The sequence below is a fragment of the Hyperolius riggenbachi genome, chromosome 5 (assembly GCF_040937935.1).
Source record: "Hyperolius riggenbachi isolate aHypRig1 chromosome 5, aHypRig1.pri, whole genome shotgun sequence".
Lineage (NCBI taxonomy): Eukaryota > Metazoa > Chordata > Amphibia > Anura > Hyperoliidae > Hyperolius > Hyperolius riggenbachi.
In genome coordinates, this window is record NC_090650.1 from 281127612 (window position 1) to 281139843 (window position 12232).

Consider the following 12232-nt stretch of genomic DNA (forward strand, 5'->3'; position numbering starts at 1 on the left):
ATAGACAGCCCTTCTACCGTTCCCATCATATGCGCTTGCACAGCAGCACGATTGCGCTATCCCGTGCTGCATGCATTTTGGGGAATTGCAGCGCAGATCCCATTCACTGTAATGAATGGGATTTGCAGCGCAACGCATAGTGGTGCAGATGGTGTGCGATCGTACGCGTTGCGTTCCAATCGCACAGCCATCTGAGCTAAATGATGTGAACGAGGCCGTAGGTAAATTCATTAATGCAAAAACGTTTTTAAACTACATATCAATTAATTAGTAATATAATCATCAAGTTAAAACGCAAGTAGAGCCAGTGTTCTGCTCGCCTTTTATATGCTATGCGCTTTGAGTCCTATGGGAGAAAAGCGCTTTACAAATGTTATTGTATTGTATTATTTAGACTGTGAAGCGCGGGCAGCACACAAGCGGGAAGAGCGGCACACATGTAAAGAGTGACTTTCTGTGTGGACTGAGAGGCGGGCATGAGGGACACGTGACTCCTGAGCGCTCGCTATAAGAGGGGCAGGGCGCGGGAAGACGAGTTTACTAGTGAGCACACTCAGGAGAGAAGGGAAGTTGGTGTATGCGGCTGTTGTACTGCAGGCGGCAAAGGTTGGTGGACTGATTATCGATGTGCGGCTCTTTGTTGTGGGAAATGCAGTTTATTACGTCTTCTCCTCCGGGCTGGTGATATCGGAGCGGCACCATGTAGCAGGTCACAAGGACTGTGTGTTGTGCCTGCCTCGCTTGTGGCGGGAGTGGTTTAACGACAGCCGCATATTTTTGTTTAATTCGCTTATGAACGTGGTTTGGTGGCTGCTATTAATGATTCGTGATTTGGCGGCCACGGGGCTTGTGTCTGCCATTGGCCGTCACTGTCCGGGGAGGAGACTGTTTACATTGCATGAAGGACCGCTAGTGCTGAGCGCGGGCTGCCCGAGCTCTGCCTGCGCAAGGCGGTGTGCTCTTAACTGGGTTGGGGTTATTTTTGTTGTTTTGCAAGATGGAAATGTTGAGTTTATATACAAGCACATGTGCTGTCTATTGTGGGTTTGTATAAAATATAAACGGGCAGTAAACCAGTATATGCTTATTTGGGGTCCTATGCTAGTCATTCAGGTAGATATCTTGTTTTCCTGGCACATTCAATTGGTATGATTGTAATCTGCCATAGTTCAATGCTGCGAATGGCTGCCTGATTGTGGTCAGGTGCCAATTTAAATTTGGTGACACTACAGTAAGTACTGAGAAGACCTAAAACTAATAGCTGGTATGGGGTGTTTTTTTTTTTTTTTTTTTTTTTTTGTGCAAATAGTGGTAGTTTTATTGCTAATTATTGATGCACCAGTCAAGTGCATCTGCTGCTTTGATTAGCCAAAGTCCTAGCTGGATACAAGTTGTAGTAATACTTGCATCATGTAAGAATGTGAACCATGTATGCACACAATAGATGGCAGCTTCAACTGTAACAAATTAACATGACAGAACATGAGTGAAAGGATATCTGCAATTGTGCACCAGAGAGCTATAGCTATCTAGAGCAGGCAAACGGGTTCTGTTTACCTTTTTTAAAAACAAACTGCTACTTACCTTGGGCTTCAATCGGCCCCCTGCAGCTGGAATGTCCTGCGATGGTCCCTGGCACCAGTGTAATTATTTGTCTAACTAGAATAGAAGTGCGGCTGCATGGTTGTGTGTAATTGCTCCCGCGCGAGTTAGCAGGTGCTTATTGTGGAGGTGCAGTACAGGAAAACTTTGTACTGTGCAGTAAGCTCCAGTTGATGCGTGCAGGAGCGAGCGTGTAGCTGCAGTTATATTTGTCTAGTTAGATGAATAATTGTGGCGGGGACTGGAGCATCGGAAGAGGACGGTGCAGGACATTCTGGCTGCAGGGGGCCGATAGAAGCCCCAGGTAAGTGGCAGTTTTTGGGTATCATTCATAAAGCATTTCCGCATGCGGAAATGCTTAACACCGGTGACTTTCCCGACCACTCAGCATAAGCCCCATTCATAAAGGCTCTTTCCGCATGAAAAGGTGACAGAGCGATACATTTCCGCCTTGTGCGGAGTTTTTCTAGATTAATCTAGAAAAAGTAACAAACACATCCATTCATAAAGATTAGAGCAAGCGGTATCCGGAAGGAAAATACCGCTTGCTCGACAGTAGCGATAGGCGGGCGGAATACATATAAATGAATGGGAGGGACCTCCCAAGCAGCATCAGACAGAGCAGCGCAGGGAGGGAATCGGGCAGCTTTTAAGTTTCCGCATGTCTTCCGCCACGCTGCCGCCAGCTTCCTCCAGAAAACCTCCGCACTTCTTCCGCAACAGGCAGACTTCTTTATGAATGGCCACCCAGAAGTCTTAATTACCGGTTGCGGAGAAGAACGGTGTTTTCCCGCACTACCGACAGCCTGTTTATGAATGATACCCATAGTCTTTAAAAAGGTAAATGGAACCCATTTAATATAACTGAGATGCCTTGTTTTTCAGATAAGGTTCAAGGAGGTAGGTTGGAAGGAGTGACCTGGGATCCCAGAGGGCCAGATCCTACCTAACAACCAACTTCTCATTTCTGTCAAAATCTGAATTGAGGCTGCTGCATGCTTTTCTGAGTGCTCTGTGATTAGATATATAGATAGCTAGAGTTTTTTTTTTTTTTTTTTTCTATTGCTAATGTTCTATATATTCACTCAAAGCTCTTGTAGTGTGCACCAGCCCTAAGTTGGGCAAACTGGCAGCTTGCTTTCTGCTCCCAGAGCTTAGAATGCTTCACGTTGCCGCTAACCTATGTATGGCTACCTCTACTGGCTGTATTTAGAGTTTGATATGAAATAGTTTTGGGACAGTCTGTAGGTTACCTGTAGCATCTGCTGAGGAACCAGCAGGTTTGACTGTTTCTTGATAAAGTGCGTTTTTTTTTTCTTCACAAACTGGAGCATTTGGGACTTGTACTGCTTTGGTCCCCTTAGGCAGTCGTTCCATAGTCTTGGATTTTCAAAGTGTATACTACTGTCAAGAATGCCCACCACAAGCTGGTCTTTGGCCATTAGGGTTGCTGGAAAACCTTGCCTATGGTTTCAGCACCATCCTACTGATAATCCTCCCCAAACACCTCTCAATAGTATAGAACTACTTGACAGAAAGCTGAGTCATGTTTGTGCATGGCCATCCACCCCATAAAAAATGACTATTAAAATTGGTGCACTTTGCTAAAAGCCCATGAAGCCCCAGTTTCCTGACCTGCCGGACAGAATACACTGTTGGTGTTCAGAATATGTCTGCGTGTCTTGACTGCCCTCATTCTGTGACTAGCTTTACAATTAGGAGTATCTGACCAGTAGAACATGTTAGTAGTGTATGGTTGGCATATAAACTTGTATGCTTATTGATGTTTTTTTTTAACTGTTTGCAGACATCAGTATGAATCCAAATATGAAACAAAGACTTGACGGCGGAAAGCCTGGCTTGTCTATCAAGGTAACTTTCCACTTGTGAAATACTGATCTTGTAATTGTATTGTTTGAGGTAATGTCAAACTGTTACTCCAGGGTGATCAGTTTGATCACTAGCCTAGTTGTCCTTAATTCCCTATCAATCTAGAGCATACAACTGTATACTGTTCTAGGCTGAGGGAACTGTCAGGTGAGACTTTAGCATGTGAACAGCTGTTGTAAAAATTTGGGGTCAAATCGATCATTTTCGACAGGTCTTATCTGATTTTCTTAGTTAAAGATCAGATCGGACCTGGAAATTATCGATTCAACTTGAAATCTGATGGGAAAGTGCATGGTGTACCAGGTATAAAGGACAGTTTCAGTTGTCCTTAGCACACCCACAGAATCTGTTTAGACATTCCCATATCTCCTCTGTTCTTAATAGATGAATGTCCAGACAAGTTGCTCAGCTGGTGCCCAACAATGTTTGATCTTGGCAATGACACAAATTGAGTAGGAATTGTGTACTTTGAAGAGACTCTGAAGTCTCGCTTTTACCTTTTTTCATATAATCCTGTTATACATGAATGCCCCACTAGATTTCTCGCATCCTCGTGGAAGGTGAATGATTTATGGCCGTGTAATTGACCAGCAAAGTTCTATGACTCTGCTGGTCGTAGATTATGCTGCCCTGACACACAGGGCTTCTCTTCTTGGAGAGGCTAAAGCAGCCCATACACTCACCCGATTTTCTGGCCGATTTTCCGATCGACGGCCGATTTCGATGGATTTCCATCGAACTTGCAGGGTGGAAAATTTAGGTCGATCTGATGAGATTGCTTATCAGTTTGCATTGGCCTTAATGGAAATCTGATGGCAAAAAAATGCCATCAGATCGAATTTCAATAGATTTCAAACTGAAATCTATTGGAATTCTATCCTGGTAAAAAATGTTCTAAAAACGCATCAGATAGATCATCAGATGCATTTCTTATCTATCTGCTGCCAATCTGACGAGTGTATGGGCACCTTTAGCTTTTCAGCTGTAGTTCAGCCTCTCTGCAATCAATCTCCGAATCTCTGCCTCCTCCCCCCCCCCCCCCCCCCCCCCCCTCAGTGAAGGAAGACTGAGGGGCAGGGGAGAGGTGGGGATTGACTGCGGAGGAAGCAAAGCTGTAGCTCAGAGTTCTGCCCCTCCAGGAAATAAAGCCCGGGATGTTTGCAGGGCTGTTAGAAGGCTATAAATCATTCCTCTGCCTCGGGGATGCTGCGAATCTAGTGGGACATTCATGTAGAACAGGATTATATGAAAAAAACGAGACTTCAGAGTCTCTAAGATCAGTTTTGAGGAACAGTTCATCTGTTTCTGGGATGTGGGGTGACTAGTACCCAGAGGAGGCAAACTTGGTGAGACCATACAAACTCCATGCAGATGGTGGTATGACCCAGATTTGAACCAGGAGACATGGCACTGCTAGGCAAGATTGCATTTGTCACTGTTTGCCATATACTATGTAATATCTTCAATAAATTAGATGTGAAATACAGTAAATGTGAGGGCTAGAAGTAGCCACACATTTATAGATTGGCCCTCAATGTGGCAAGATCCCTAGCCAAGCCTGATGCCTTCCACACACTGTCCATAGATATTCAATAGAATCTGCACGATGAAGCAGCATTGCACTGCTTAATGCAGCTCTAAGGGCCCATTCACACCTAAAAACGCTTGTGCAAGTGATTTTACCACGATTAGTGTGGTAATCACTAGACATTTCTGCAATTTCAGAGCGATCACTGTCAGCACTTTAACACTGCCACGATCGCTCCATAATATCCTCAAAACTGCTGCAGGCAATGTTTGCAATTAGTACTAATCGCAAAACGCCCGTGATCGGCACCAATTGCAGCAGTGTGAACAATGCCATAGGGTAACAAAGTGCTTTAGTGGGAATCGCCCGCTGATCGTTTAGGTATGAATGGGCCCTCAAGGCATGGTCATCAATATGACATGCTGTTGCTTGAGCTACCTACACATGCTGGACTGACCTCTGCAACAGCAGAAGGTAAAGGCCATCTTTGTCAAGAATATAGTGCAAGTACATCGGATGTATAACCTCTGCTAAAGATCCAGCATACCAAATCTTCAGCGTCCGTGTACAACACTATGTGGAGTAGGGATAGTCAATGGAATGCATATGCAGGGTTATGTAAATTTAGTTGAGTCCTACCAAGGTTTAATTGGTCCATTTTCAAGCTGCAAAAATGTAGATAATATGCATAAACTTGTAAATATGTATCTTAATTGATTATCCTTTAATATGGCATTCTAGCAGATTCAATCAGTGAATGGAGCTGCTGGGAATTGGTGTATTAGCACCTTTGCTGGTGTGATCTCTAGAAAGTTAGTGGACCTGAACTAAACTTCTGCCCTAAAAGATACGCAGCACAGGGCCTTGTTTCTTTCTGTCTGCTTTTTATCAGCACATCAATGTTACAGATTGATACATGTTGCTGAAAAGTGGACAGATGAAAACAAGGACAGAAGAGAGAAAAGTTACAGCTGAAACAAATGCTACAATCTGCACTTTCTTCTTCCTGCTTTCATGGAAGATGTTAACATCCTGTGCTTTCAAATTGTCATCTCTGCTGTGGCAGTCAGCTGAAAAAGGATAGATCAAATTAAAACTTGTGATTAGACACAGATGAGGGGGATTAGATGGGTTGAACTCTCTAAATACATGGTGCAATTTTTATATTTTTTCTGTCCTGTACAAAAGTTCAGGTCTACTTTAACTTTGATGGCATCTGATCAAATATAGTACAAAGTTGTAGTCCAAGCAAACTATCAGTATCAGAGATATAGTTGATTTACTGATCTACCACAAATCAAATAGTGTGGTTGGCTTGGATTGTTTAATTCAAAGCCAATATGCAATGTGCTTACATGAGAATGGCCTAGGGTTAAGAAAGAAGTCAGTCTGCCTCCTAGTCCTGTATATTTAACCTTGTAAGATTTTCCCATGATAGTAGTCTTGTACAGTTACCTGTCATATGAGCCATTGGTGTCAAGTGTCTCAATTTGAGAATGTGATAATCCATAACTTTAAAGGGTTTAAGATAATGGCTGGACTGTATAACAATGCTCATTCCTACAGTCAACATTTGTTTTGTTGACTGACAGGCTGATAATAATCTGCAGTAAAACCTGACCGTGGGAAAGTTGAGCTTGTCATGCTGTACTGTGTGAATTAGTAACTTTCTCATGGCGATAGCACTGCTTATATTTGTGACAATCTAACCAGGTTTGTTATAGCAAGGTACAATTGTAGTGAACACTATAAATTGCATGTTAATGTAATCTCCTTGTTTGTTTAACCATAAGTACTCTGATTTAATCCACTAGCACAATGGGCTGTCTAAGCAAAATATAATTTAAGCATTACTAATACACCAGATGTGAAATGAAAGTTTAACAGTGTATATTTACTTGCAGAACTATTTCACAACTCATGAGACTGGTCAAAGGAGGACACTTAAAGTTATTCAGCCATCTGCCACTGGCCATCTTGTTGGACGAGCTAATGAGGTGTGTGTGTGGAAAATTTTATGGTGATAGTCATACTATGGAAAGACTTGACACAAATTTAGATGTACCATTGTTTTCAGTAGTCTTCCAAAACATACAAGGGGAGCTGATATTAAAGGCTAGTTTTAATGACATAACACTGGTGCCTAATTCATCATTGTTGAAGCTCTGCCCCTCCATTGTGGGTTTGTCTTATGCTCTGGCCACCCCAGCTGCCTCACCCTGGTCCCACAACCAATTATGCTGTGATGTCCATTTGGAAGACTTAAAGGAAAAATTAAGTGAACTTAATTTTTAACTTGGGGCTTCTTGCAGCCCCCTGGAGATCCTCCTGAGCCCACAACGCTGGTCCAAGTCCCTACAGCCAGCAGCGGTGCCCCACTAAGCTGGCTGGTCGGTGGCTATTGCACATGCGTGGCCTCAAGCCACGGGCACCCTGCTTGTGCTGCCAGGAGCATTCTGCACATGCGTAGTACACAATTCTCATACTGCGAGCCTAGGGTGAAAATAAAACTGAGAACAATTTAAAGATTCATCCTACTTCAAATATGACTTGAGTGTCCCAGGGTTTTCTTTTTATATGTAATCCTTTACAAAGTAGGTTGACTGTTTTACTGTCTCTATTCAGTGGCAGCTTAAGTGTCCATGCGTTAGAAAAGGGTCCATAGTTATTGTATTCTCTCCCTAACATCAGTTGTATTGTGTCAGGAAAACTTTAATGATTGTAACTTGCTTATCGGTGGTGTTTACTATATTCCCGACAAGCTACTGACAAGACAAAAGCTGCCACTTCCATGCCTAGAAATTAACTTTCAGGCAGCAAAGTAAAACAGCCTGGTTAAGTTTTGTACTGTACATACACGTTTATCTCATGTCACATCACCAGAGGTGCACTTTAACCACTTAAGGACCGGGGCTGTTCTCAGATCTGCGCTGCGTGGGCTCTCCAGCTCGCAGCGCAGATCGTGTGCAAGGCAGGGTGATCAGACTCCCCCTTTTTTTCCCCACTAGGGAATGACCCGTGGGGGGGGTCGGATCGCCGCTGCTCCGGGGGGGGCTCTTCAAAGCCCCCTCCAGCGTTTTCTGCGCTCCCTACCTCTTCCTCATAGGGCTGCGCAGGACAGATATACGTCCTGCACCATGTATGATAGGCTTCAGCCTATCAATTGATGGCAATCCCCGGCCAGTCGGAGGCCGGGAATCACCGATCTCCTTTACGGCGCAGCAGCGCCGTATTGATGTAAACAGCGGGGATTTCTTCCCCGCGTGTTTACCTTACGTTCACGGAGACACCCTCCGTGAACTAGCTGTTTCCATGCAAAACCACAAACGACCAGCCGCTGCCTATCGGCGTTAGCTGGTCGTTAAAGATAGCCACGGCAGCTTTGCCAAGGAGGGGCTGGACTTTCAGAAATTGAGTCTTGTGATAATGCAAGTTCCCATTCATTTCATACACATGCTTATAAATTTAGATTTCCTCTAATTTTACCACTGTTTGGAGTATTATATCTAAACATAATCAGAAGTGACCTTCATATATTCATAACTTTATTTTTTTCCCTCTTTACAGTCCACTAAAAATTCCACTAAAAGGAAGTTGTGGAACGATCAAGTGACGCTAAAGAAGGCAAAGATAGAAATTGCTGTAGATCCAGAGCAGAGAGAAAACAAAAACTGTCCAGATGAAGCTTATGAACTCATGGTGAAAGGTGGGTGTTGTGAGGCTCACAGCACTTAATATGTGGAAGATTTGGTGCTTGGAGTTTAGAGTTGCAACTCAAACTTTTTTTTTTTTTTTTTTTTTTTTTTTTTTTTTTTTGTGTGCATTTTCAGAAACTCCCTCTACCCAGTATTGGAAGGATTTGGCAGAGGAAAGGAGAAAAGCATTGTATGAAGTTTTGCAGGAAAATGAAAAGGTAAGAATGGTGATGCACTTTTTGGGTTGGCAGAGCATTAGACATAAAGAATATATATAATTTTTTTTCACTAGCCACCCTCACCATGCCAGTCTGTAGGTAGCATTTTTCTTTTAACTAAAATGGTGAAACTAAATACTAAGATTACTTCACCCAGCCTAATCCAGTAGAACATGTGCCAGGTCAAAAACATCTCCTTTCCCATGTTATGAATAAAGGCACCAAAGCTTTAATTCCATACATCTGGCACTTTTGTAGTGTTACACAGATCTGGAGAACAGGATATTGTAATCTCTCCCATCAAGGCAGCTCTACAGACCTGGCTTGAAAAAATCCTGCTGCAGACAAGAGGTGAACAGTCCTACAGGCTTGTAAGTGCAGTGAGTTGCAGTGAGTTGACATGCAGAATTATCCTGTGATGCAACTGATGCCGTGTAAATGCACCCAGACTAAAGTGCCCAGTCACTGTCTGCTTTAAGGGAACAATACCAGTTTACCTGGCAATCCTGATGATCTTTCATGCATTGGTGTCTGAATCACTTACATGTGTCATGTAATCACAAGCATGTGTCAACTGCAGTCTGACTTTAGTCAGACTCTTGATGTGCATGCTTGTTAACATGGTCTATGGCCACAAGTGTTCAAGGGAGAGTATCAGGACAGCCAGGCAACTGGTATTTGAAAAGGAAATGTGTCAGCCTCCCTATATATCTCTTGCTTCAGTAGTCCTTTAAGGCACCAGCAATTGCAAACTGTCCTGCTTAAACTCCAGCTGGAACTAGTTCTGCAGTTCTGTGACAGGACCTACAGAAAGGCAGACTCAAGTAATGCAGGCCCTGTGGACATAGATGCTGAATCGAAAAAAATGATATAATGACTTGGTTGTGCAGTACAGAGATTTACTAGAACATTAGTGGCAAATAAAATATTCTCTATTTTCAGTTATATAGTGTTTTTAAACCACTGCATCATTCTCTAATATTTGCAGTTTACACACTACTCAGCATTCTAAATAAATTTACAGAGCAGGCCAGTGACCTTTTGAACTGTCCTCTGGAGAAAGAAAAAGAAAATACGACTGACAGTTGAAATAACAAGCTGTACTGGAAACCATGAGATTTGCGTCTCTGCTCCTGTTTTATTTCTTAGCTGTACTACACATACACATCATTATCTTTTTCCCCCACTTCAGTGTCTCTTTAAACATTTCCACTAACTGTGTCAAGTTCATCTGTTTTTTTTACTGATTAAACGCTTCTAGCTTAAATTATTGGTTTCATCGATCAACAGTTGCACAATGAGATTGAACTCAAAGATGGTGAAATTGCACGGCTGAAACAGGAAAATGATGAGCTTATGGAACTTGCTAGTCATGTACAATACATGGCCAACCTAATTGAGGTAAGGGGTGTTTTTTTTTTTTTTTTTTGTTCCCCCTTTCACTGGTAGATTCATGTGCTAAATTGGCATTAGCAATACTTTTGAAATGCAGAAACTGGATTTAGTTGCCGATACTGGGAGATGGAGCAGTCATTGAGATGCTAATTCTTGCTTGCATGTTGTGTACAGTGAGATGGAGCTAATAAAAATCTGCAGAAAGTGCCTGTGACTAGCCTAATGCCAAGCTGCATGCAAGCTAGTATTGACTGTTCTCTGCAGGTTAGAGGTCAAAGGTAGCCATACAGCCATTCATCTAGTGAAGGGCAGATTACACCAAGAGACAAATATTTCTAATGGAATCTGGAGAGATATACCAGCTGCCCATACACTGAAGGCCAATTGCCAATCAATTTCATGCTGATATCCTATGGGACTGGCCTTGTGACCCCAGCATGACACTGTCATTTCCTCTCCCCCCTTTTCCCATTCCACAAGCAAATGTGCCTTCCCAGTGCACTATACCTACCTGTCAGCTGCTGGCTTCATCCATACATGTGCCCCACATGGTTGTGGATATTACACTTCATTACCACTTATCAACCATGCCTGCAGCATGTGCAATCGACTTGCTTGGCCTGAAATTGGTTGCATTGTTGATCAGGCATACACTTGGCAGCTGATCAATTTGATTGGATGGAAAAAGTGCTGCCAAGCTGCTGTATGGCCACCTTAAAGGGGTGGTCGTAGCAGCCGTTTTTTGTCTCTGATTCTGGTATAGAAATAGAACCCTTTTTTTTTTTCTCTCTAATGCTTAACTTGAGAACCTGAGTTTGTAACTGCCCTGATCACTTGGAACTTCTAAACTTTGGGATATAAGGCAACCTGGATAACAGCAGTATTGTGTAACCTTTTTAATGTGTTCTATCACTTAATATACTAGTCTTAAACTTGTGCTCTCCTTTTCAGAGGCTTACAGGGACTGCACCACAGAGTCTTGAAGACTTGAAAAATCTTGACTTGGAAGAGGCAAGATGTGACGATGAAGCCTTGGAAGAAGCAGAAGACTCATCAGATGAAGATGAGGACTTATAGCATTAACTGTAAAGGACTTTACTTTATAAGTGGCCAATGACTGGCTTTTGTCACACAATAGCAGCTGCCACTAGTTTCCATCCTTCCAGCCTGCTAATGGGAATGGTGCTGCTTGGACCTTGGAAGAAAAATCCACTAGTTCAGGATGTAAAGACTAAATGCTATTGTACAGATGTCCATATATGGGCGCTTTCCAGCCGGCCACTTGTCGTCATGCAAATACTATGTATTTTCTTCTGCCTGTAAATAGTTTTATTTCAATGGCCTTGATAAAAAGGTGACCTTGTTTTTCAATAAACGTTCCAATGCAAATGGCTTGAACAGTGTACATACAAGGGGCGTAGTAATGCTAACAGCCTGAACATAGAATCTGATAGCAAAGTTTGGCTGTGCTGTATGCAGCTTCCTGTAGAAGATGAGCTTGTCAACCCAGCCTTCTAAAGGAAATATAGGGTTTGGGTTGTTTGCACACTCAAATGAATGTAAAGGTGTACCATGTTTTAATATACTCGGCATTCAAAAGAAAAGCCTGTAAACTCATACAAGGACTGTAGTCAAAGGGATTGAGACTTGATCCCTTAGGCAACAGTTTGGGGCCAAGTGTTGCAGATGTCTTGTAGTGACCTATTCTGTTGCACTGGAGGTAGGCTGAGGTATGGTAGAACAGGAAGGATAACTGCAATGGCCTGGGCTTAGGAGAGATGATCAGCAGCCTGTGTTTCTTGCTGATGCATTGGGACCTCTACACACTAGATTATAAGCATGTGTCTGAGAAGCATCTGAACAAAGCCTAATTCCTTTCAGTTAGGTTATTTGCATAGGTATTC

The 12232-nt window shown here is 42.8% G+C and overlaps 1 protein-coding gene across 1 annotated transcript; it reads left to right on the plus strand.

The window, feature by feature from the left end:
* The first annotated feature begins 522 nt into the window (after nucleotides 1-522).
* GMNN (geminin DNA replication inhibitor) lies at nucleotides 523-11717 on the plus strand. Its single transcript, XM_068234656.1, has 7 exons — nucleotides 523-606; nucleotides 3410-3474; nucleotides 6925-7017; nucleotides 8588-8726; nucleotides 8851-8933; nucleotides 10224-10334; nucleotides 11280-11717. Exons 2-7 carry the CDS (start codon nucleotides 3418-3420, stop codon nucleotides 11403-11405), a joined length of 609 nt encoding a protein of 202 aa, XP_068090757.1. The 5' UTR covers nucleotides 523-606; nucleotides 3410-3417; the 3' UTR covers nucleotides 11406-11717.
* Nucleotides 11718-12232: the final 515 nt, after the last annotated feature.

Coding starts and splice junctions, on each gene's coding strand:
- GMNN (XM_068234656.1), top strand. CDS start 3,418: ATGAATCCAAATATGAAACAAAGACTTGACGGCGGAAAGCCTGGCTTG. Junction 8,727..8,850: donor TTATGAACTCATGGTGAAAG/GTGGGTGTTGTG, acceptor GTGCATTTTCAG/AAACTCCCTCTACCCAGTAT. Junction 10,335..11,279: donor ACATGGCCAACCTAATTGAG/GTAAGGGGTGTT, acceptor TCTCCTTTTCAG/AGGCTTACAGGGACTGCACC.